At 38.4% G+C, this 26,777-nt stretch overlaps 1 protein-coding gene across 2 annotated transcripts; it reads left to right on the top strand.

The window, feature by feature from the left end:
- The first annotated feature begins 1,751 nt into the window (after nt 1–1,751).
- Uvrag (UV-resistance associated gene) lies at nt 1,752–25,752 on the top strand. 2 transcript variants are annotated; one of them, XM_088272035.1, is made up of 10 exons: nt 1,777–2,103; nt 9,279–9,408; nt 11,873–13,089; nt 14,147–14,315; nt 15,257–15,429; nt 17,501–17,727; nt 18,031–18,198; nt 20,444–20,633; nt 22,032–22,121; nt 24,101–25,752. In XM_088272035.1, exons 1-10 carry the CDS (start codon nt 2,029–2,031, stop codon nt 25,601–25,603), a joined length of 3,942 nt encoding a protein of 1,313 aa, XP_088128161.1. In that variant the 5' UTR covers nt 1,777–2,028; the 3' UTR covers nt 25,604–25,752. The 2 variants fall into 2 exon arrangements, with proteins under 2 accessions (XP_088128162.1, XP_088128161.1); XM_088272036.1 differs by lacking the exon at nt 22,032–22,121 and having other exon boundaries at nt 1,752–2,103.
- The last annotated feature ends 1,025 nt before the right edge of the window (nt 25,753–26,777 follow it).

Genomic DNA, 26,777 nt, shown 5'->3' with positions numbered 1-26,777 from the left:
TTTCAGTTGTGCATGTTTTCGGAATGCACAGAAAATGTACTGTATCTCAGCAGAAGAGGCATATTTTTAACTTAATATTGACCCGCTACAGGGCAGAAAATGTTGTTTTTGCATTTTGAAGAAAACGTATTGTTTAATAATTTTTTTAAATATACTTAATATTTTTCAAAGGGAGAAAAAACCTTCAGGTTTTACCTAAAAAGATCTGTTGCACAGTAAAAAGTTCAATAAGTGGCTTGATATATTTTTAAATGCATTGTGTTATATTTTTAAACTTTAAAAACGTTCTCCTGAAAAATCAAGTTTTTTGATTTATGACGTTCTTGAAAGGAGTGAGCGATATGTGAGTCTAAAATATATACTAACTTTGATATTTTTTTAATTTAAAGAAATCATAATAGATACTAGGTTTATCTACACATTGAAAAACAAACATTGCAATGCAAAGATAACGCATTTAAATACGTAGTATCAATAACTTTTATGTTTTTTACTTATTTTGGCTTATTTGTGAGTGATTGTAGATTATAAAAAATGTAAAATTAAAAAAATGTTTTACTTCAAAAGTTTTTAAACCAACGCAAATATTTTTAAACATGTTCCAAAATCGATACAAATAAAAGTCTATAAGAAAGTTTCATATTGATTCCGAATTCCGTATGCAACGCACCAAGCATATTTTATGTATTTATTTATTTATTTAACGGCAATGCCTTTAACATAGTACATATATAGTATCTTATATAAAATACACTAATAGAGAAACAAAAAGTCTTAAATATAAAATAATAACAAAATAACAAATAGTAAGCACTGGTAAATACTCCTCTGTGTCTCCTTCACACACTATCAGCGAGCAGCGAGAGAGAGTGAAACACAACGTTTACATTTATCCATATTATAACATGGAGAAGAAATTCTGAGAAAGTACAGACTTCAAGGTGAAAATAAGTCTAAACTTTCAAAAGCATTGGCTAACATGTGAAGCCGCATTTTATTTGCATTTGGCAAGCAAATCTTTCCTTTTTAGTCAGGTAAGTACTCATCCACCTCCTTTAATAATAAAAAGTGGTTATGAGGCGAATGTAGTTGGAAAAAAAGCAGAAGAAGACCGAGGAAAACTTGGCACAATCAGTATGTCAAATACTTGAAAGCGGCCAGGTCAGTAGTACAGTCGTTATAATCGTCGGGTATGTATGAAGAGATGCATGAATGTGGAAAAGGCAAAAATTGTTTGCAAAGTATGGTGATTTCCTTGCTGGCGAAATTTTATCCTTGTCATAAGCATTTACGCTGTGACATCACTTGAGGACAGATATATAATTGATAAATCTCTATACTTGTGTGGATGAACTAGACGGTATGCCATTCATTTGTGTGTGTTCCATACTGCAGAAGTAAAAGAAAAGAAAGATTCTTTTAACCATATACTCAATGAATGCTGCAAAAATCAGAATATAGTATCGACCCAGTTGATCGTTAATAACATGAAGGCAAGGTCTACAATTTTTACAAGGAAGGACTAATAAATATTGGAGCAAAAACTTTAATTTACAAAAGCTCTCTTTGGGATAGAACCCGGACCCTCAAGCACGATAAACAATGGCGTTAACCGCTTTTAAAAGATTTTTACTCTACAAAGTTTTGTCTCATACTTCATTTTAAATTCGTGGGTAGATACCAAAATTATTATTTTGTATACTTGCAGCACTCAAAATTAAAGCAATGGCAATACAACAAAAATAAACAAGGGAGCCATAGACAAACGGGAACAATGAGAAATGTCATCATCCCATCAGCTGGTGTCTGTTTTCTTCGATATCTCGACCTAAATCGCGTTTCAATCAATCCCGCGCAGTGACCAGCGGATCGCGTCCGGTGCTGCGAAATAATGTCAAAACGCCCGCAGATATACACATCAACATCGCCTCAAGGCCACTTGCAAAAAGTTTCGAACGCTCGCACAGTTATTGACATTTAATTGAGGTTATATTTAAATTTATAATTTGATAATTCCGCCAGTTTAAAATGTTCGGGCAGCCGAGGTGCAGGGAGTGGACGCCCCTCGCCACACAGCAACTCCGTTTGCGTAACCTAATACAGGTAAAAACCCCGATAATGGTTGAGAAAAATCGCCAGTAGCCTCTTGTTTTTGGACGGTAATTTGACAGTAACGTTTTTCGTTGTTTTGGAGATCTTAGATTTTTATGTATGTTACATATGTTGTCATTTCGCGGAACTGATTTTGTTTACATTATATGTAATTCAATTATATTTACGTGTTGATTACTGCGACCTTGCAATATTGAACTTTGTGACACGGGAATAATTTGTAATTAAATTATGTCAACGCTACACTGACCCTATCTCGTGTCTACAAACGATTTTTTTCAGTTATACTATATTCTTATGTAGATCTTATATACCTGCAATGTATGGTTTATACTCATATCGCTTTATTATTGTTGATTAAACACTTCGCTCACTCTTTTCAGCAATGTCATATATAAAAAAAAAAGATTTTTCAGGAGATCGTTTTTAAATCGAGTTTAAAAATATAATAAAATGTATTAAAAATATATATCAAGCCACTTATTGAACTTTATACTGTGGAACAGATCTTCTTAGGTAAAACCTGAATGTTTTTTCTCCATTTGAAAAATATTTAGTATATTTAAAAAAAATAATTAAACAATACCTTTTCTTAAAAATGCAAGAACAACACTTTCTGCCCTGTAGCGGGTAAATATTAAGTAAAAATTATGCCGCTTTTGCCGGGATACAGTACATTTTCTGGGTATTCCGAAAACATGCACAACTGAAAATTGTCGATTTTTGATATATGACGTTGTTGAAAGGAGTAAGTGACTTGTATAATGTCACTTTTTGAGTTTTATTTCATTACACGCTAGCTTTTCAATAATTAATTAATCAACTGTTGATGAAAACTTCTGTAGTTTTCGAAACTAGTCGTGCGTAATGAAACAAAACTCAATGAGTGGTATTATACAAGTGTTTCATTTTCAAAGTAATCAAAGTAGTGTCGGGTTGTGGTCCCGTGGTTAGTGTCGCGGACTATTGAGTCAGAGTTTCTCGGTTCGAACCCACTCTACCACAATTTGATACCTATTTCTAATAATGAGCCGTTTAAGCCCACAGAAAAAGTATGAAATTAAATTATTTTTTTAAATAACAAAACACAAATAATTCTCTTTTTTTTTTTTTTAATTTCATTGTACAAAGTTAATGATTAATCAATAAATACTATTATTATTATTTATTTGTTTGAAAATGATTTATACCTTTGATATTTTCCTGAGTTTTGAGAAAACCCATTTTAGTAGGAAAATTGCGTGGTTTCACATTTATAAACACACACAGACCTTCATACATACATACAAAAAAAACACACATATGACTAGATGTATGGATGTGAAGGAAGCTAGGAGTGTATGTCAGGACAGAAGAGTTTGGCATTCCATCCTCTCTGCCTACCCCTGCCTACCCTGATTTGATAATTATGGACATATAGTTTAGACCTTAACAAAAAGATTGGCACATAATATTCATAAAAAATATATATTTAATTCTGTCTTTTCTGCCTTTGAAATGAGGCTGGCGCAGAAGGTAAAAATACCCTTCCCGTCCTTAAGCATTAATCTACCCAAAGGGTAGAAATACCTTTCCTGTCTATAGTGCGTTAACCGGTTAACTGCCAAGAGCGTCTTAAGACGCATAATTTTCTGTGAACGGAGCGCCGCTCATACAAAAATGACGTCTTAAGACGCGCTGTTTTAAATGGGCTTTTAGTAAAGAAAATCAATTATTTAAAATGTACAAATATATTGAACGCATAGTGACATCTATTGAGAATATCTTTGCATACTTAGAATTGAAACAGAATTTGTTTTTACCACTTTAAACGTAAATTAAAAAGAGCTTTGTCGTCGGAACAACTAATGGCGCTCAGGGTTGTCCAATAATCCCCGAGTTGCCGTCACTACCGAATCTGACGACAGTGATTTTAGTGTCGATTCTGATGATTTTTTAATTTTAAAAATTCAAAGTGTGTGTGTGTATATACTTTTAATATTAAACTTACATAAACAATTACTTTTGACATTATTCATATTTTCTATGACAAATTTTGTGACAACCCTGCACCATGAACAATTAATTTAATGATTATGGATAAATGACTGCACGACTGGCGCGCTCTTCATTTATTTGGCTAGTTTTATAAATAAACGTTAATACACTTTTAATAACAATATGTTTAGAAGGTATTATTTTTGAGGTAAAATTGGCGGCGTGCTGGCTACCGCCGTACATGTACCTGCCGGCAGTTAACCGGTTAAGAAATGAATTTAATTAAATTAACAAAAAATCCTCAGCATACAAAATGCATTGTAAAAGAAAAACACTTTACTTTCTACTTGAATTTATTTTATTATGACGACTAGTTTCGGAAGCTATGCTTCCATCTTCAGCAGTGTTGCCATAAATACAGATTTATCTGTATTGATGCAGATTTTAGGCTGCCGTAACAGATGACAGTATTTACTCTTAGGTAGATTTTACTCTTAGGAACTACGCTTGGATGGCTTGTCTCTGGCCAATATCTGTACCCGACGGATTCTCCAGTTCTTTGGACACGTTGCGCGTGGCAACGAGGATAGCCTGGAACGACTAGTTGTGATCGGTAGCCTGGAGGGAAAGAGAGGGAGGGGAAGATCCCCCACACGATGGACCGATCAAATTAAGGCAGCAGCAGGCACCTCAGTGGTTGGAGCGCTACGTGCAGCGCAGTCAAGGGATAACTGGAGAAGAGTCATTGCTTCTGCAAGGGTCACAACCCTCAGCAATGAGGATTAAGACGGAGAAGAAGTACTTTTAGTTTTATACACATTTTTGGAATTGGACATAGTATATGATAAAACAGAAGAATGAAAATATGTAAAGATTCAAGCATGATTAACATTTGATAATAAGTAGGTGAGAATTTGTTTTATATTGGAGTGCGTCATTTATTATTGGGTATTTACGCAATTTACGCAGCGTACTGTAGGATTCTCCAAATCATGTCTATTTTGTTCATGCGACCGAGTGTTCATTTTTTATACGCGTCGCGTAATACGCAACGTTTTAATCAGTGCTGGCTGGAAGATAATTATTTTAAGACTTGTTTAGAAACATGTGAAAAGGGTGAAGAATATGCATACTGTTGTGGCAACCCACACATATAATGTACATCGACTATGGCAACCCACACATCGACTATGGCAACTCAAATCGAGTGACGTAGCGAGCTCCCTACACGAGACCAGCAACGAACGGAAGCGAGCCCGCCACACTTCGTCGCCGCCCGTCCTCAGATCGACACGTACTTCAACTGTTCTCATATTAGAATCACGCGATTATTCTTAAGTATTTTCTTGATTGTAATTTGATAGAACTAAATAAATTTGTGTTAAAAGTAATCCGCTTTCATCTTGCTTCCCTTCTGATAAATTAAAGTGGTATTCAACTAGAAACCATACTGTGAGTACTGTTTGACAGATCGTGCTATTTGTATCAAAATTTCAAAGTAATGGCAAATAGGCACCTACATAGATTTTGGGTTATTGATTCTATACAGATTTCTAGACTGTTTGATTCAGGTTTTTTGGTTTGGCATATGGCAACACTGATCTTCAGGGCTAAATATAAACTGAAATAAAATACAACATTTTGAGTGTGTCCAAATACTTATTCACAAAATCTGGATTATCTCCAATTACAGGAGTTATTTGTGAACAAGTATTTGGACACACTCAAAATGTTGGAAATAAATTATCTGGTCAAATTATAAGCTTAAATAATAAAAATGAAAATGGTATTTTCTGGCGTTTCTCATGTGTGTGATTATAATCCAAGATTCGGACCTCACATACTAATATAAGAGTTTCTGCTTAGTAAAAAGCTTCTTTACATCTCACCAATAGATGTCTCTAGTGAAGTTCTAGTGATTCAAGAACAAAGTTTCTAAATTGGTTCATATACATAGAACTTCCAAGAATTTGAGTAGTGTGGTTGTCAATAATGGGTAGAATTGGTGAATGTTACACGTATGTAAAGTGATCACTTAAACCAGCCTATGACGGTCGTCAGCCCCGTAAATGCCCAGACTTCCATATTCCTCCTCATCTTTGATGAGATGTCAAAAAATAAAATGAAATAAAATAGTTACAAAGTCATCATAATAAAATAAACTCAAGTGGTAAAAAAACAAGTGTTTTTCTTGTAAAATTTTATCATGTCTTACCACAAAGTGAATGCCGAAACAATTAATAAAATACAAAATCATTGTTTTAAAAAATACAAAAACTCATTTATCCATCTTCTCACAATCTCATATTTCAATTTCCCTCCAAAACTTAATGAAGAGATTTCCTAGCAGTAGTAATTACCTCGTGATATGATATGTTACACATGACTGTCCTCATAATTATACATATCACATTACTTGTGGGTCAGTAGACCAGACAATCTACTTGTTTATGTGTATTTTCTTTTGGCAATTTCGCACTGCGTCCAAATTTATAGGTCGCAAAGATAAGGTGACCCATATAGTGTCACTCAGAGACAGCAGCGCAATAGAATTTTTGTTTTCATTATTTTTACTTTACACACATCGCTCACTCCTTTCAAGGACGTCATAAATCAAAAATCGTCAATTTTCAGTTGTGCGTGTTTTCCGAATGCCAAGAAAATGTACTATATCCCGGCAAAAGAGGCATATTTTTAACTTAATATTTATCCGCTACAGGGCAGAAAGTGTTGTTTTTGCATTTTGAAGAAACGGTATTGTTTAATTATTTTTTTAAATATACTAAATATTTTTCATATGGAAAAAAAACCTTCAGGTTTTATCAAAAAGATCTGTTGCGCAGTAAAAAGTTCAATATGTGGCTTGAAATTTATTTTTAATAAATTGTATTATATTTTTAAACTTTAAAAACGATTTCCTGAAAAATCAATTTTTTTGATTTATGATGTTCTTGAAAGGAGTGAGCGACATGCCTCGCTATACGGCCGCTCTTTATATGGCATTTCGCTATAACGGCCCTTAAAAAAAACTTTTTTGCCAAATCACTGAAGAACGAAATGGACAATAAGGCAAGACAAAAACACCCTCGGACAATTTTTTTAAGCCAGGCCTATCTTTACCAGCGAAAAATACTGGACTGCTACCTGAAGCGGAGGGCTGATCGCCTTTCCTTCATGTGTAAAACGATCTAGATAACACTGCGTTTATAAGACGCAGTGCCCTATGCACCATTGGGGTGCGGATGAGGGTTTTACTTTTGCTATATTTACAAGTAAATATGTTTTCTGTATCAAGTTGTGACAACCCTGAATATTTAAAGTGTGTTTTTCTGAGTAAACGGCAGCTCATACGCCACACGGTGTATATATTTGGTAAGATTTCATAATTTCCTTTATATCTCTATTAAAAAATGTATACTTTTTTAGTAGATTTATATTATCCACTGACACTTCGTGATGGAATTGCATTTTAATATATCATTAGATTAAAACCAATATTTTTAGCTTTTCCACTTTATTTTTATTTGACCAGTCTGATGATGTCGGTAACGACGAAACCCGGTCGCTGGTCTAATAAAAATAAAGTGGAAAAGCTAAAAATATTGGTTTTAATCTAATAATATACTTTTTTAGGTTTTATTTTTGTTAAAAAAATAACAGCCTGCTGGGTACGGCCATATTAATACCTTCCGGCATTGAAAATTTTTGTCAAAAAATTCACGGCCTGCTGGGTACGGCCATATTAATACCTTCCGGCATTGAAAATTTTTGCTAAAAAATCACGGCCTGCTAGGTACGGCCATATTAATACCTTCCGGCATTGAAAATTTTTGTTAAAAAATTCACGGCCTGCTGGGTACGGCCATAATAATACCTTCTGGCATTGACGCGAGTGCTTTTGCCTAGAATTTCCTCATGAATTACATGAAATTATAGTAACTTTAAACTTGAAGAGTAAATCCACTCACGAGTAGGTATAGGCTATGAAACTTAAAAAGTTGAAGCCTGAGTAGGGTCATGATAAGCCGTAGCTAGATTTCAGAATCACTTGGACGTTAGGTAACTAACCTTTCCAGGAGTATGGACGTTAATAAAAGTCGGTGTGAATTTTCCTCAAAGGAGTATCGACGTTAATGAACTTCGAAGTTTATCTGTAAGTTGGTATGCTGTAATTTGTATAGTAATGACATCTGTGGATATTTGTATTTAACTTTGTCATAAAATAACACCTAGAGATGGTGTCTTTATCTTTTATTTATTGACTTGGCGTTTAATTTGTAGAACTCCATTTTAATTTATGTATTAATTTTAAATCAAACACAGATTTTTAGAGTCTACTAAGTTGTATTTTATTAACAAAAAACACATAAAAAATTATATTGTGACAATTGTTTCGCCTTGTTAGGGCATTATCAAACGAATGTGAAGATCAAATGGACTACGGTCCTTATGTAGCTATACAATTCTATGTGACAGTTTTAACATGTGCAGTAATCCTTAGGTCTTCACTATTGCTAAATGTATTTAAATAGACTATTACTGTACATCATCTCTCTCTATGTAAACGCTTGCATGATGCGTTATTGATAAACTAATAATTACATCTACATATAAAAATTCTTAAAAATAATATTACCAACAATTGTATTAAAATCTCTAAAATATGGCCATGTCAATAAATTCTTCCCTTCCCAGAAAACAAATATAAGGGTACATACCTACATCCCCCATTAGCGACTGTTGTCTCCCATAAATTATTACTGCACATGTTAAAACTGTCACATAGAATTGTATAGCTACATAAGGACCGTAGTCCATTTGATCTTCACATTCGTTTGATAATGCCCTAACAAGGCGAAACAATTGTCACAATATAATTTTTTATGTGTTTTTTGTTAATAAAATACAACTTAGTAGACTCAAAAAATCTGTGTTTGATTTAAAATTAATACATAAATCTTTATCTTTTATTTAAATTATTTTGACATAATTTCTGTCTTCGTGATACAAAGATTTTATTTTTAAAAAATACTTATTTAATGTAAAAAAAAACCACTCCCCGGAGAAAGTCGGACATCAATTATTGTACTCCTGGAAAGGTTAAAAAAAAGGTTAATGAGTAAGATTCTGGAAAGGATTCGGACACACTCAAAATGTGGCTAAATCGATGTGTTTTAATGGCATTGCAGATTGTGGGGTACAACATCCAGGAGCCGGGAAGCCTGTACTACACCCTGCACTCCACCACCATGTCGGCGCCCTTCTATACCAGCGAGAAGCTCCTCTCCAACCACCCCAAGTGGAGAGAGATTGACTCGGGTGAGATTCCATTCCTATTTATTTATGTATTATTTTGTACGCAAAAAATTTTGTCAAAAAAAAAATGAGGGGAATACAGTTGGAAATATAAGCAGAGCAAGACCGTGGAAAACTTGGCATTGCGGGAGTATTTCAAGGGTGTGGTCTGGTCAGGAGTTAAATATGGATAGATATAACTGCCAAATCAATTGATGAAATTATAGTAAATTTTGTCCGCAGTGTAATGGTCAGCACGCTCGGCTACCTTACTGGAGGTCCCGGGTTCGATTCCCAAGGGGGGGGGGTCAAATAAATATAAGTGATTATTTCACTCTAATATTTATTCAATATTACCCTGGACTGGTACCTGAAGCAGAGGCCTGATCACCTTTCCTTCGTGTGTTAACGATCAAGGTTACCCTGTGTTTATACGATGCAGTGCCCTATGCACCAGTGGGTTGCGGATAAGGGTTTGAAGAAGAAAAAGAACCCCAAAAGTCCTGGTAACCAGAGGGATAAATGAATGCTACTGCATGGAATGCACTTATGAAATGATGAGAAGAGAAATGTAAACGGAAATCAACAAATAAATGTCAGACAATGACGGACGCATTTCATAACGACGTCGTCTGCCCGATAAATGATGTAACGCAAATAACAATGATTAAAATTCATTTCTCCGATGCACAACACGGCTTATCAGAGTACTTCTGCGTATCGGCCATGTGTGGCGTGTGTTCTAACCGCCCAAGACTGAATAAATCGGTCAATTGATATCAGAATACACTTATCTCACTTCCGCTGTCTGTGTTTACTTTGAATTGAGATAGGACGCCATAAACTGTCAATAAACACTCACCGAGCACCAGAGTGACACATGCGGGGAAAATGGCGCCAAAATAGGAAAAATCATAAAACAAACAGGACTACAGAAATTAATTTAAATTTAACTCTTACCACTCTATAGGCCAGACATTCTGGCCCGTATGACTCTAGTAGGCAGCTCCGTGGGCCACAATGTCTGGCCCGGCGCAGGTATGACTTTAATCACTGATTTCTTTATCACCCAAGTATATTCTACCAAAAAACATATTCAGATAAATACAGTTGATCTTAATTAACGTGGTCATACGAATTGCCAGACAAAGTGTCCCAAAATTAAGGAAACAAAATATTTATTTTAATGGTAGAAAAACGTCGCATTTTTTTGATCAGAGTAGCTGATCAGTTATGAAAAATGGTCAGAGTGGAAAGCGTTAAGAATAAAACACTTATAAATTTAAATCAACTTCAACCCTCCCTTCCCGGCGTTGTGTACCTAGTACACATTGCTTCTAATAACCATAATATCTGTACAAATAAAATAAATAGAAATCTATAAGGTATTCCTCCATAACATATTTACCCATTGATTTAAAAAATAATATTAATAATAATTAGGATTTATCCGGTACATTGGAGGTATTTTGTGAATGTCGTAAACAAATTTGCGTATAAACAGCGCGTGAAGAGTGTGCGGGAACCGCGACACTATATTCGCATCTCACTCTTGCATACTTGCACTGTGCAAGCGTGAGGAGCTCAAAGCTCAATGTTCTCTGGCTAGCGGTTAGCGGGGTAGCGGTGATCGTAATGATGCAGTGTTATACTGATCGTTAGTTGAAGGCAAGGTGATCACTCCTGCGCTTCAGGGACCAGTCCAGGGTAATATTAATTAAATATTAGAGTGTAAAATAAAGAAAAGAAAGGTGTGTTGAGATGGTTTGGACATGTGGTACGTATGAGTGAGGAAAGAACGATTAAACAAAATTATGAGGCGAATGTAGTTAGAAGAAGAAGCAGAGGAAGACCGAGGAAAACTTCGCATAAACAGGTAGGTATGTCAAATACTTGAAAGCGGCCGGGTCGTAATAATCGTCGGATATGTATGAGGAGATGCATGAATGTAGAAAAGGCGAAGAATGTTTGCAATGACAGAGAGGTGTGGCGTTCGATTCTCTCTGCCTACCCCTGCGGGGAAGCGGCGTGATGGTTAGTTAGTTAGAGTATAAAATCACTTATATTCATTTTCACCCCCCTGGGAATGGATCGTGGGATCTCCAGCATGGTAGCTGGGTGTGCTGACCATTACACTACGGAGGCAGACATCTATAATACCCTTTAGTCATACTACTTTGTCACATCTATAGTATAAACCTTTTTTGTTTTAATATTTTTTTACAAAAATGTTAATAATATTAGTATATAACCACTCACCGAGATTTTTATGTCTACCGGTTTCAAGACGTACCCGTCTCTTCGTCAGGACAATCACTATTACACCATGCAAACAATACCACCCTTCACCACTATAGCACCAATATACTAATATTATTCACATTTTTATAAAAAAAAAAAAATAAGTAAAAATAACTAACCACAGTACCTAAGTAAATGCTTTAAATATTAATTATATTGAGAATGTAATTTTTTTTGTTTGTTACAGAATTGATACACAAGATGTCTTCACCCAACGTGGTAGTACGCGTGTGGAGACATTCCCGATACGACTGTCAGAATGAAAACTCCGCAAACGAACGCAAACTCCACCAGACCGATGCCATTGTCCAAACGTGGGGGGTAAATTTCAGCGGCCTGCTTCATATAGGAGCCAACCTAGCACTCGACTTCACCCCCAACAGCTTTAAAGCCAATTCTCTCGTCTTTCAAATGATTGGCGGCTACTTCTGCTCGTACGAAAGCCTCAGGCTGGAGCCGTCTTCGCAGCCTGGAGGGTTTGAGCATCCCGGAGGCATCGCTATCATGGGAAAAGAGGCATCGCCTTCGAGGAAGATACCCATGCCGTCAAAAATGCAAAACAAATCAGTCTCTCCCAGCCGGAGTTTTAAAAGCGAAGTGATGGAAACGAGATATCTCTCAAACAGTCACAGCCCGCCTACCGGATGCTTCCGGCAGAGTTTCGCCAGCGTTAAGACTTCGTCGAGCGTCAACGTTTCCAACTATTACTCGAGGAATCTTCAGGAAGGCAGACGGGAGAGGAAACGCAGCGATTCGTACAGCAATTCTATATACGAACACTCTCCCAAAAGCGATACGGATATTGAAATTCGGGAATATTTAGGCAGTGACGGGTCTTTGAGCGCTTCCAGCAGAGACTTGATAAGAACGGACATCGAAGAAAGTGAAACGGCCGAGATTTTCGAACATACCAAGTCGGATCCTGTGCCCAAATGTCGGTATTCTACTCTCAAGTTCCTCAAGTCTGAAGTCCGACCGAGTTACACGGCTGATAAGCTGCAGAAGCTCCATCTGCTGCAGTACTCCATCAAGAAGCGCTCGCAGAGGGTCCAGGACATCAAGGAGCAGATCTACCAGAAGTCGGCCATGAGCTGCGAGAACCTGTCTCCGCACTGCCTGCTGCCGGACAGCGAGGACTTCTCCCGATCCGAGAGGCTCAGCATGTCCTGCCGGGAGTTCTCACTCGCCACGGCCAACAGCAGGCACTCCTCGCGCAGCCGGGACCTCGGGAAGCTGTTCTCGGAGAGCCGGAACGACCTGCGGGCTGCCGACGCGGCCGTGACCTCCACAGCGCTGCCGCCCGATAAAGATAAACCGGGCAAGAGTAAAAGGCAGATTCAAGATCCTAATAAGCCGAGTGACCGGAGATTCACGTTACCGCTTAATAGGCTTTTAGAATCCAAGGTATGCTCATTTTTATTTTCTCATAAAAAAAAACATATTTTAATTTTACTAGCCTAGGTCAAGTTCGATTGACAATGTCAATATTGAAACATACAAAAACATCTCTGGTGATAATCATGACATACTAATTCACGAATTGGTCTGCCTCCGTTGTGTAATGGTCAGCACTCTTGGCTACCATACTATTGGTCATGGGTTGGATTCCCGGTTCGGAGGTAAAATAAATATCACCCTGGACTGGTAGCAGAAGCGGAGGGCTGATCATCTTTCCTTTGTGTGTTAACGATCAACTAGCAATTCGTCGGCAGCTCTGTCTGAACTTCGGGACGCGGACCTGACTTGGGAGGATGCAAGGGAGCTGGTGGCTTACAGAAAAGCCTGGAGACAATTTGTGGACTCCATATGCTCCTCATAGGGAGCAGAATAAAAATAATATTTACAAAATTTTGAGTGTGATATACTTGTTCACAAAATCTGGATTATCTCCAATTAATTATTTTTTGACATCCCATCAAAGATGAAGAAGAATATGGAAGTCTGGAGTATGTATGAAGTAATGTAAGAGTTTCTGCTTAATAAAAAGCTTCTTTACATCTCACCAATAGATGTCTCTAGTGAAGTTCTAGTGATTACAAAACAATGTTTCAAAATTGGTTCTTATATATACATTGAAGAATGTAGAACTTCCAAGAATTTGAGTAGTGTAGTTGTCAATAATGGGTAGAATTGGTGAATGTTACGCTATGCTATGACTGTCGTCAGCCCCGTAAATGCCCAGACTAACATATTCTTCTTCATCTTTGATGAGATGTCAAAAAATAATATTCAAACCCTTATCCGCACCCCAATGTTGCATAGGGCACTGCATCATACAAACGCAGTGTTATCTTGATCGTTAACACATGAAGGAAAGGTGATCAGCCCTCCGCTTCAGGTACCAGTCCAGGGCAATATTGAATAAATATTAGAATCACTTATATTTATTTGACCCCCGTGGGAATCGAACCCGATAATATGAAAAATAATATTCCTTATGGATGTTGAATCTGCATTCCAGACGCAGCCGTCGCCTTCGCAGCGTCTCCGCCACTCCCAGCTGACGAGGCTGGCGGAGCTGAGCCGCTTCAAGCGCCGCCTTCTGCAGGACGAGAGGGACTCCTCGCTGGCGCGGCTGCGGAAACTGCACATCGAGAAGTCCAAGCTCTTCGAGGAGAACCAGGATACCGGTTGGTTACTGTCTGACTTTCTAACTAACTGTCACGACGGGCAGAGAGAATAGAATACCTCTTCCATATATCGCTCACTCCTTTCAAGAACGTCATAAATAAAAAAACTTGATTTTTCAGGAGAACGTTTTTAAACTTTAAAAATATAATACAATGTATGAAAAATATATATCAAGCCACTTACTGAACTCTTTACTGTGCAACAGATCTTTTTAGGTAAAACCTGAATATTTTTTCTCCATTTGAAAAATATTTAGTATAATTATAAAAAAATAATTACACTATACCTTTTCTTCAAAATGTAAAAACAACACTTTCTGCCCTGTAGCGGGTAAATATTAAGTTAAATATGTGCTCCTTTTTCTGGGGTAAAGTACATTTTCTGGGCATTCCGAAAACATGCACAACTGAAAATGGTCAATTTTTTATTTATGACGTTCTTGAAAGAAGTGAGCGATATGTCAATATTATGCGATCCACAAAAGGCATTATATCTACATATATAGTTTAGTTATTTAGGGTTAATGACATCGGACCATCTCGTCTGAGGCCTACTCGCGCTTCTAGGTCTCCAAGCACTGCACTTCGTCCATCTATCCTCAGACATACGTGCCACACGACCTACCTAGTTCCACTTTAGTTAGCTCAGACAGGCGCCGTGGCGTAGTTGGACAGACGGGTTTGATTTCCGCTAATTGCAAAATAAATTCAAGATTTTTCAAAATTGGTCTGGGTGTTTGTGATGTATTTTTCACATAAATTGGATAAATATTACTTCAAAGTGACTGCCGAATCAATTGATGAAATTATTTTATTGGTTTGTTATTCCTTTAAAAAAAAAGAAATATGCATCTCCTGCTCTCTACCAACAGTATTTAAAAGACGCTTTTAAGTGATTCCAGCAAATAAGGTGTTAATTGTGTTGAATGTGTCGTGTGCAGGAACGGACCTGATGCAGAAGTACCACTCCCTGAGCCGCAAGTCGGAGAACCTCAAGGAGCTGAAGAAGTCGGAGGCGGCTCTCCGGGAGCTGTGCTGTCGCTCCCACGTGCTGCTGCAGGCCCGGCGGTGGAGCCTCGTCAAGGACATCCAGCTCATCTACCCCATACGGGAGGTGAGCATCAGATACTTATAGCCGTTTGGCCAACTTTTATAGCTATTGGTTTCGGGAACAGCTATTTTGGGAGCGGCGTGTTGCCGCGTTTTGTGATCACGTGTTGGTGATCGTGTTTGTTAATTTAAGGGAGTGGTGCACAGAATGAAAACATAATTATGTACTCACAGTTGGTTCCTTTATTGAAATAAATGCGATTCTATACTAAATACTGGAATCAAATAATGACAAATAATTTACAATATATAGAGTTAAAGAAGTAATAATAATCCCTTTCCGCACCCCAATGGTGCATAGGGCACTGCTTCATATAAAGGCAGTGTTATCTCGATCGATTACACATGAAGGAAAGGTGATCAGCCCTCCACTTCAGGTACCAGTCCAGTGTAATATTGAATAAATATTAGAGTGAAAAAATCACTTATATTTATTGAACCCCCCTGGGAATCGAACCCGGGACCTCCAGAACGGTAGGCGAGCATGCTGACCATTACACTACGGAGGCGGACGAAAGTAAAGAAGTAAAGTTAAATAAAACGTCTGTTCGCGTCAACAGCCCAAGTAGTTCTCGCAGCTTTTCAGCTCTCTCGCTTCAGAGTGGGTCCGCTCGGAAATCTTCGGTTTAGTTCGTATCGTAACGCCTCCGTACTGTTTACGTCAGCGCGACAACGCAACAGTGTTACCACATACTCTCTGGTCTTGCCATAACTGTCACATGTGGGGTGGTGATCGGTGTCATGGACTTATCAGACACTGGATTATTCTCCCTACGGATATATATCAATATTGTAAGATGTTTCAACGATATTGTTTTTTAAGAAAGAAGATTCAATTCAATTCAATTCAATTTATTTATTTCAATTAAATGGTCAGCACGCTCGGCTACCGTTCTGGAGGTCCCGGGTTCGATTCCCAAGGGGGGTAAAATAAATATATGTGATTTTTTCACTGTCATATTTATTCAATATTACCCTGGACTGGTACCTGAAGTGGAGGGCTGATCACCTTTCCTTCATGTGTAATCGATCAAGATAACACTGCGTTTATGTGAAGCAGTGCCCTATGCACCATTGGGGTGCGGATAAGGGATTTATTATTATTATATTAATATATACATTACAAACTGTATTTTTAAAATAATATACATTGAAATAAAATACATGCAAGAACTATTGCTAAAGGTGTAGAAGAACACCGCTTCGGCAAACTCCTTCAGACACATGGAACAGATCAATATCCAATGAGATATTGTTCAACATAGCGGTAGCTCTTCCTACAGGCATAACCATCGGCAGGTTGATCCTGTATATAGGAATGGGAAACAATCTATGCCGACGCTGTCTTAGGTAACTATCGGGAACATACAGGCCAATGCTCCGGATAATTTCAGGATTATCGATCATACCGCGCAACAATCGATAAAAATGCGTAATCAAATATAAAGTCTGAGCATTCCAGGGCTTACGACCTGGCATTTGGCTGGCTAAACCACCTCCGTAGTGTAATGGTCAGCACACTCGGCTACCGTGTTGAAGGTCCCGGGTTCGATTTCCAGGGGAGGTTTTTTGCACTCAAATACTTATTTAGTATTACCCTGGACTGGTAAACTCCGGGGTACTTCTAGAAAATTTGGTGATGGACTTACAATCTTGTATTATTTAGATTGGCAGTGACAGGTATATTGAAAGCTTTTAAATGTATATTCACAGTAAAATCGGGATACAATTTTATATTGTTTCACATTTTCAATAAACTTCGCAACTTAGTTTAAACAAAAAATTGCTAAGCAAGAGCAGATCTGTCAGGAAGCCTAGATGCTTCTGTATCAGATCTGGGCACGCGGAGGGAAAGCTTTCAATACCCTGGACTGGTCCTCGAAGCGCAGGAGTGATTACCTTACCTTCATCTGCTAATGATCAAGATAACACTGTGTCAATACGATGCATCTATCGGGTGCAGATAAGAGTTTTTTTTTTAAATGGATGCACTCTAAATGTTTCAAATAAACCCGGAAGACCAGAAGACTAAGAAGTAGAAAAGTTTCACGTTTTGACTGTCTCTGGTCCTGCAGGAGGAGGCGGGCTGCCTGAGCATCCTGGGCATCGCGCTGCCGGCGTGCCGCGACGCGGGCGACGGGCTGCGGCGCTGCGGCGAGGCGCAGCTGGCTGTGGCACTCGGGCGCGCCGCGCACGCCGCCGCGCTGGCCGCCAGCCTGCTGGGCGCGCCGCTGCGCCACGCGCTGCGCCTCGGCGGCAGCCGCTCCAAGGTGCTGAACCAGCTGGCGCGCCACCCCGGAGAGTGAGTGTCCGACGTCTTGCTCAGGAGAAGCCGCTCGGCAGGAGACTCCCCATCTCAGTAGCTCCTTACTCAAATACTTGTTCACTAAATCTGAGTTATTTTCATATTATATATATATTTTTTTTAATGATCTGTTACACAGTAAAAAGTTCAATAAGTGGCTTGATATTTATTTGTTAATACATTGTATTATATTTTTAAACTTTAAAAATGTTCTCCAAAAAAAGTTTTTTGATTTATGACGTTCTTGAAAGGAGTGAGCGATGTGTAAGTTACTAATTGGTGTGTGTATTGTGTTTGCAGGATCCCGCTGTTTGCCCGCAACAAGGACTCCATGCTGTTCCGCTACGGGCTGTTCCTGCTCAACCGGAACATCGCCCAGCTGCTGTGGACCAGCCAGCGCGTCATGACCCCGGACCCGGGGGACACGCTGGGCAACCTGCGCAGGCTGCTCACTCCGCCCAACAACAGGTGCCCTAGCTAGAGGAATCCCTCTCCTACTGAATGTCACCAAATCCAATATTCTTCTCGTTCTTCAAACCCTTATCCGCACCCCAATGGTGCATAGAAACGACGAAAATCTGATGCGAGCGTCGAAAGTTAGGGATCTGCGCGTTAGGTTTGTGAGCACCCTGACATTTCACCATCACATAGAGGCGGTCAGTAGTTGTGCATTGAAAATGCTAGGATTTGTTCTGCTTACTGCCAGGGTTTTCCAAAATACCCGCGCGCTGAGAACTCTTTATAACTCCTTGATGCGAAGTAGACTCGAGACTCGAAGTAGACTTGAATCCATGATTTGGGGGCCACACGAGCTTAAGTACTCTCTTATGGTAGAGAAAGTCCAAAAGAAGTTTCTGAAGTATCTCTACATGAGAGAGTACGGCTATTATCCTTGGCTCTACCCGACCCAGTTTCTCCAGGGTATGCTTGGCTACAATAGTTTAGAGACTAGAAGGAATGTGTATTTGATTACGTATTTTTATCGATTGTTGCGCGGTATGATCGATAATCCTGAAAGTATCCGAAACATTGGTCTGTATGTTCCCGATAGTTACCTAAGACAGCGTCGACATAGATTGTTTCCCATTCCTATACACAGGACCAACCTGCTGATGGTTATGCCTGTAGGAAGAGCTACCGCTGTGTTGAACAATATCACATTGGATATTGATCTGTTCCATGTGTCCAAGGAGTTTTCCAAAGCTGGATTCTTCTTCACATTTAACAAGAGTCTTCTTGCTTACTTTTTAATTTTTTTTTTTTTTTTATGTATACGCCTTAAAGGTTAGTTTGTAATGTATATATTAATTATTGAATAAATTGAATTGAATTGAATTGAAAAACTAACTACATAACTAACCATCACGCCGCTTCCGTTAAATTACAAAAATAAAGGTTTATACTATAGATGTGACAAAGTAGTGTGACTAAAGGGTACTGTAGATGTCTGCCTCCGTAGTGTAATGGTCAGCACACTCAGCTAACGTGCTGGAGATCGCGGGTTCCATTCCCAGGGGGGGTGAAAATAAATATTAGTGATTTTATACTCTAACTAACTAACTAAGCATCACGCCGCTTCTCCGCAGGGGTAGGCAAAGAGAATGGAACGCCACACCACTCTGTCTTTGCAAACATTCTTCGCCTCTTACACGCTCATGCATCTCCTCGTACATACCCGCCGGTTATATTGTTACGACTCCTAACCCGACCACTCTCAAGTATTTGGCATACCTGATCGTGCCATGCTGAATGTCACCAAATCCAATATTCTACTTCTTCTTCAAACTCTTATCCGCATCCCAATGGTACATAGGGCACTGCATCATATAAACGCAGTGTTAACTTGATTGTCAACACATGAAGGAAAGGTAATCAGCCCTCCGCTTCAGGTATCAGTCCAGGGTAATATTGAAAATAGTGAAAAAATCACTTATATATATTTGAACCCCCCCCCCACCGGGAATCGAACCCCGGACCTCCAGAGCGGTAGCCGAGCGTGCTGACCATTACTCTACGGAGGCGGAGGAATACAATATTACCTGAGAGAATCTTCTTCTTCTTCTTCTCCGTCTTAGTCCTCATTACTGAGGGTTGTGACTCTCTCTCTCTCTCTCTCTCTCTCTCTCTCTCTCTCTCTCTCAATAAGACGCCACGGCTTAGTCAGGTTAGGAGTCGGATTAATCGGCGTGTATGTATGAGAAGATGTATGAATGTGGAAGAGGCGAGGATTATGTGCAAAGACAGATTGATTTGGCGTTCTATTCTCTCAACAACATTTTTTTGTTCACAAATCTGGATTATCTCCAATTATAGGAGTTATTTATCGTATTATTTTTTGACGGCTCAGCATAGATGAAGAAGAATATGGAAGTCTTGGCATTTACGGGGCTGATGACCGTCATAGGCTGGTTTAAGTGATCACTTTACACACATGTAACATTCACCAATTCTACCCATGTTTGACAACCACACCACTCAAACTCTTGGAAGTTCTATATATGTGATCCAATTTTGAAACATTGTATAAGCATTGCTAGGATTTTCACTAGTGACATCTATTGGTGAGACGAAGAAGCTTTTTTATTGAGCCGAAACTCTTATATTTGTATGTGAGGTCTATTCACTCTGCCTACCCCTGCTTAGAAGCGGCGTGATGGTTAGTTAGTTAGATTTCTCATTAACATGAGAAATCATTATTTTTTTCTGCCTTTAGTTTGGACGCATCAAAGATGTTCGGATCCGCATCATCCATGGAGACGGCGGCCAACAGCGGGTGGTCGCAGATGTGGCCGAATGTCGTCTCCCCGATGGGACAGGTGGCCGGGGGGACGTCCTCGCAGAGCCTTCGCACGATGGTGCCGCGCCACCACAGCTCTATGGGGCGCCCGTTCAACCGATTCAAGGTGAGACCCCATCAAAAATGTCCAGTATTTAGTTGGCTTTGGAGTCCCTCAGGGCATGTTTCTGGGACCCAATTCAACTAGTTTTGTCGTTTTTAGCTGACAGTTAAAAACTTGGTATGCTCAGGTATTTCAAGACAGAGTGGTGCGGCATTCTATTCTCTTTGCCTAGCCCTGCGGAGAAGCGGCGTGATGGTTAGTCAGTTAGTTAGGCAGTTAACCTTTCCCTTACGGTGCTAAAACCTTCCGCCTGCATCGGTGATGTGTATTTTGTACACCATGTGGTTTAAAAACAGGAAAAATGTGAATGTTCCTAAATGTTGCTTTTATTGACCATAGTTGGAGTTGAAATGTATCAATTTCGTAATGATAGCTCTGAATATATGAAAACGTGAAAAAAAATACTAAGTAGCCAACATAGCTGGCGTAGCGACACGACCGCCCCAAAGGACGACTCACGCACTACTAAAAGGAGATCGGAAACAGTGTCCTAAGTGTGTTAAGTGGCTAAGTAAAGTAAGTAAATAGGAGGCATTAGTTTTCGACTCACCTCGTAAATCATCATTCATCATTTTGTGTTTTGTAATAATTGTGTTTTTGTTATGTTTTAACACCAGTTGAAACATACACAAATTATGACTTGTGTATATTTCAAATGCAGTTTGTTTTTCTTTGTTTAATGCTTATTATATGTTGAACTTCCTCTTTAAACTCCCTAAATTAAATTTAGTCTCCAGGTCTACTTGCCCGAGTGTTTGGTGACCTGCCAATATTGTCACAAAGTCACAATAGTGTGCGACCTATCAATATGTGACAATTCAACAGTTTCTGCCGCTGAGAGAGGTCACAATATTGACTGACTGAATCGTATACTATCATAATATTGACAGACTTTATTGTCTCATAATTTTGGGTGACCTCATTATTTTGACAAACTTTTTTGTCACATTGGTTGACATCATATGACCTATAAAGTCACATTTTTGTTACCTTATATTGGATACGTCGTTGACCTATATTTTCAATATATTGACAGACTTTATTATTACATAATATAGGATGTCATTTGACCTATATTGTCAGTGTTTTTGTCACATAATATTAGGTGACTTCATTTGACATAAACTTGAATGACAAAAACATAAATATTGACATTTTTACTATCAAATAATATTGGGTGACCTCATCCGACCTGTATTGATTTTTGTCACATAATATTGAGTGAAGTCATTTGACCTATATTGTCAAAATATTGACATACTTTATTTTTACATAGTATTGAGTGATACAACAACATAATATTGACGAACTTTATTGTTGCATAATATTGGGTGACCCCATTTGACCTATATTGTCACACAATATTGGGTGACCTTGTATGACCTATTTTGACACTTGCAGGATTCTGTGGACGGTACAAGCCCGACGGCGGCTATGGTAATAAGAAAGCACAGAAATTCCCGGAGTGTAGGGAGTTATATAGAGGAACAGGTAGAACCGCATCACTTATCTATCATTTACTAATCCCGGTGAACCCTAAACGTCTCATTTAACCTAAACTGTTGTAATATTGTCTGATTTTTAGTTTGCAAAATTATAGAGCGACCTCATTTAACCTGTACGGTCATCAAATTGACAGGCTTTGTTGTGACATCATAGTGGGTGATCTCATTTTACCTATTCTGTCATAATATTGACATACTTTAATATCGCATAATATTAGGAAACCTCATAGGAAAACACTTATCCGCACCCCAATGGTGCATAGGGCACTGCATCATATAAACGCAGTGTTATCTTGATCGTTTATACATGAAGGAAAGGTGATCAGCCCTCCGCTTCAGGTACCAGTCCAGGGTATATCCAGAACGGTAGCCGAGCGTACTAACCATTACACTACAGAGGCGGACAGATTTTTAGTTTGCAAAATTATAAAGCGACATCATTTTTAATCTGTACGGTCATCAAATTGACAGGCTTTATTGTGACATGATATTGAGTGACCTCATTTTACCTATGCTGTCATAATATTGACATTGGGAGATCTCATTTGACCTAAGTTAACCTATATTTCATAATATTGGTTGATTTACAGTCGAAAAATTATTGGATAACCTTATAACTATACTGACTCAATTGTAGCATAATATTAGGTGACCTCAGTTGACCTATATTGTCAGACTTATTAGTCAGATTATATAGGGTGACTTCATTTGTCCTACGCTGTCATAATATCGACAGACTTTATTTGTGACATAATATTGGGTGACCTTTTGATCTATATTGTCAGACGTTTTTATCACATTAATATTGTGTGACATCATTTGACCTATAATGTCAGACTTTATTGTCATATGATATTGGGCCTAGGGAGTTACGAAGAGAAACAGGTCAAATACTATCATTTACTAATCCAGGTGAACTCTCAACATCTGTGACCATCAAGCCGCAGCACTTGAAACAAGTAATATGAAAAGTAGCCGTTCCTTCTCCAAAGCAGCCTTCTTCATCTATGTTGATCACGCCCACTCCTTTCAACAACGTCATGTATCAAAAATCATCAATTTTCAGTTGTGCTCGTTTTCGGAATGCCCAGAAAATGTACTATATCCCAGCAAAAGCGGCATATTTTTAACTTTATATCTACCCGCTATAGGGCCGAACGTGTTGTTTTTGCATTTTGAAGAAAAGGTATTTTTTATTTACTAAATATTTTTCAAATGGAGAAAAAACATTCAGGTTTTACCTAAAAAAATCTGTTGCACAGTAAAAAGTTAAATACGTGGCTTGATATTTATTTTTAATGCATTTTATTATATTTTTAAACTTTAAAAATGATCTCCTGAAAAATCAAGTTTTTTGATATTTGATGTTGTTGAAAGGAGTGAGCGATATGCATATGTATTTGTACTTCTAAAGCACATAAGAACAAAGACAAAGTGATTCATGATGACAGCTTTCAGATAATCTGATCGCTAACGATTGAATAATATTGAATAATATAATAAAAATAAATATAATGTTGACTAATATAATGCGCATTATTTCATATAGTACCACTTATGATGTGAATTACAAAATAAACGTAGTATCGAAGTCAGATTTTAGGTAAACGGGACAATTTTATTGTTAATTTTTTTTTAAATGTATTTAATATTTTTCAAATGGAGCAAAAACATTCAGGTTTTACCTAAAAAGATCTGTTGCACAGTAAAAAGTTCAATAAGTGGCTTGATATTTATTTTTAATACATTTCATTATATTTTTAAACTTTAAAAACGATCTCATGGAAAGTAAAGTTTTTATATATATAACGTTGTTGAAAGGCGTGAGCGATATGTCAAAAATGTATAAAATAAGTGGAGAAACCCAGATTTGCAAAGTATTGGGACACACTCAAAATGTCATGAGAGTCTGTTTTTTATACTATTCAGTTTGTGATATTCAAAGTGTCTTTTTTATATTTTCAGTCGCTGCAAAGCTTGGAGATGAGTCCAGCGTCAGGCATCGGAAGTGAGCCATCCCTCCATCACCTGTTATCCCAAGCAAACGTTCAGAAATCCGAGATCAACCAGTTAAAACCGGAAGGAGAGAACTTTCTGAACACCCTGTCTTTCTCCGAGTCAGATCTGACCAAGGTCACGGATACAATCTCTCAGGACATTTCGTCCGTCGTTGACTATCCATCACAATCTGACGGGAAGGTCGCCTTTTCAATGGGCGAAGATTCAAACTCTTTGGGAGAGTCGTTGAATGATAAAACACACATTTTAGACGATGTCACTTTGAAAATCGACAGCCAAGATTCTGAGACAGACAGAAGCAACGATTTAAAAGTTGGCACTTTGAAAAGTGATGTTAATAAGCTGAGCAAAGAGATTGAAGTTCTTTGCGATAACTGCGTCGATTTAAGCGGAGATGAAAGACAAAAGATTGATACAGAGTCTTGCGCGTGTCCCGATGTTGCCTTCAGTTTTTTAAATATATCGGACAGTGCAAAACGTGAATGTAAGAATGAATTAGCTAATGAAAATGTAGAGGGTGTTGAAGATTTTGTTGGAGATTGTGTTGATAGTTCGAGTAAGAATGGGATCGATCAGTCTAACGTGGATATCGAGAAGCTCGGCTACCCGCCGTTCTGCAGTCGCCCGTGCTCTGCGGAGTGTCCCCTCCTGAAGGCCGGGTGTCCGCCGGCACTGCACACAGGGTACGATCAATGCGATAACGGCGACGAGATAATGCATGACGTGATCGTGCTCCCGAGCGCCGAGGCCATCCTCACAGCCAGCTCGCACTTCACCGACTCTCCGTCGCTCTTCGACGGGGAGTCCGTCAAGCAGGGGCTCGAACTGCGCACCGCCGTACTGCACAGTCTGCAGCATCAAGACTCGCAGTACCAAGACGATAAGACCAACGAAGAACTCGTGAACCTCGCAACGGATGCCTTGAAATTAGAAGACGATGAGTTTGAAGCGATCGAATCGCGAAACAATGCCTTCTTGATACGTGACGATCAAAAAAGTGAAGAAAATCCTGCAAATAATGCATCGAAATACCCGCAAAACCATGGATGCAATGGAACCGTCAGCAGTAGCAATAATTCAAGCTTGTTGAGTCTAGAAACTGACCCCAAAAAATGCAGTTGCAACATTGAAGATTTGGGGTGTAACATCAAAAATTCAACCTGCGGTTGCAACACCGCAAATCCAACTTGCGGTTGTACCGTCGTGAATTCCACAACCTCCGGTTGTAGCGTTAGCAAGGTCGCACCGCCCGCAGCGTCTGTCAGCAACGCGGCGGACTCGGGGAACGAGTGTTTAAGTGATATTAGCGTAGAATCCTCCAAAGAATGCCATGAAGAGATAGATTTCTCCCGTACAAATGAAGAGTCGCAGAGCAGCGACGCCATCTTGAAGTCCGCAAGGAAGAAGAGCGATGCTAATAGTGTGATGCCTGTCAACGGGTACAGCTAATTATAGTAAACCTAGGTATTATTTTGTAACTAATGCATGGAAGATTATTTTATATGAATTATATATTTATTTATTTAAATTATATCGATTAGAAATCAAATATCGTACGAAATCAGAGCAATAATCTAATATAAGCGGCTGAAAGCTGTAAATTAATTGTAATATTTAAGCTTGTTCGTGTGTTAAATGTTAAATTAGTTGTTTTATGGGAACACTTGGAAAATTACGACTTCACTTTCTGACAATTCTTGATTTCTCGTAACAATTTGCAACATCTCCCAACAGAACGTACCAATACTTGAAGCGCTGCCTACAATATGACTTTGTTATTAACCTTTTAACCGCGTCAACTTTGTTCCTGAGAGACGCCCGTACGCGGCGGTATTTTGCCGTTTTTTAAATGATTACTTTTATCATGTATTTAGTTAAGAAACTATTTATTTTCCATAACAAAAACGTTCAATGGGATTCATTGTGCCTTTTTGGTACTCCATAATACACTTGTGTCACATTCTTCTTGAAATATATCGTAATATAAACAAATAAGATCGTAACATAAATAAATCAAAGCACGCATCGTGTGTCACTCTTACCCACTGGCGATGCGTAGCATCGAGAGTGAGACAGATATAGGGCATGATTATGGCGCGGACTAATTACCGACCGCAAGAAAAATCAGGGATCTGTTCTTTTATTTATCCTTGTGATGTTACAAATTATTAGTCAGATATTTCAACAGATGTCATAAGGCCAAGGATTGACGTATTATTTTATCCAATGTTCCACACCATGAAAAAATCCCTCCAAGTTGAACTGAGGTTCGAAACTTGGAGCAAAGTAAAAACACAAACGGTTATGTCAGCCGCGTATGGGGCATGTTTTATTAAAACACATACGGTTATGCGAGCCGCGTGGATCCGGTTAAATCACTACATCTTATTCATAAATTAAAATGGATTTCCACAAATTAAACGCCAAATCTATAATAAATTTATTAAATTCCTAGTTTGTGTTAAAATAACTAGATTTTTATATTGGACTAAAGTATTATAATGGACATTTCAATATTATTTATCCTTTTTCTGCCAAAAACTCATAATTACATAGTAAATCGCGATACAGTGTGGGCAAGGCAAAAAATAAAACAAAACAAAATCCCACGGTAATATAAAAT

This window comes from Brachycentrus maculatus, unplaced genomic scaffold (assembly GCF_059751285.1).
Source record: "Brachycentrus maculatus isolate JH-2025_06_01 unplaced genomic scaffold, ASM5975128v1 h1tg000475l, whole genome shotgun sequence".
Lineage (NCBI taxonomy): Eukaryota > Metazoa > Arthropoda > Insecta > Trichoptera > Brachycentridae > Brachycentrus > Brachycentrus maculatus.
Note: the sequence above shows the minus strand (reverse complement) of the source record. Positions and strands in the feature narration are given on the sequence as shown.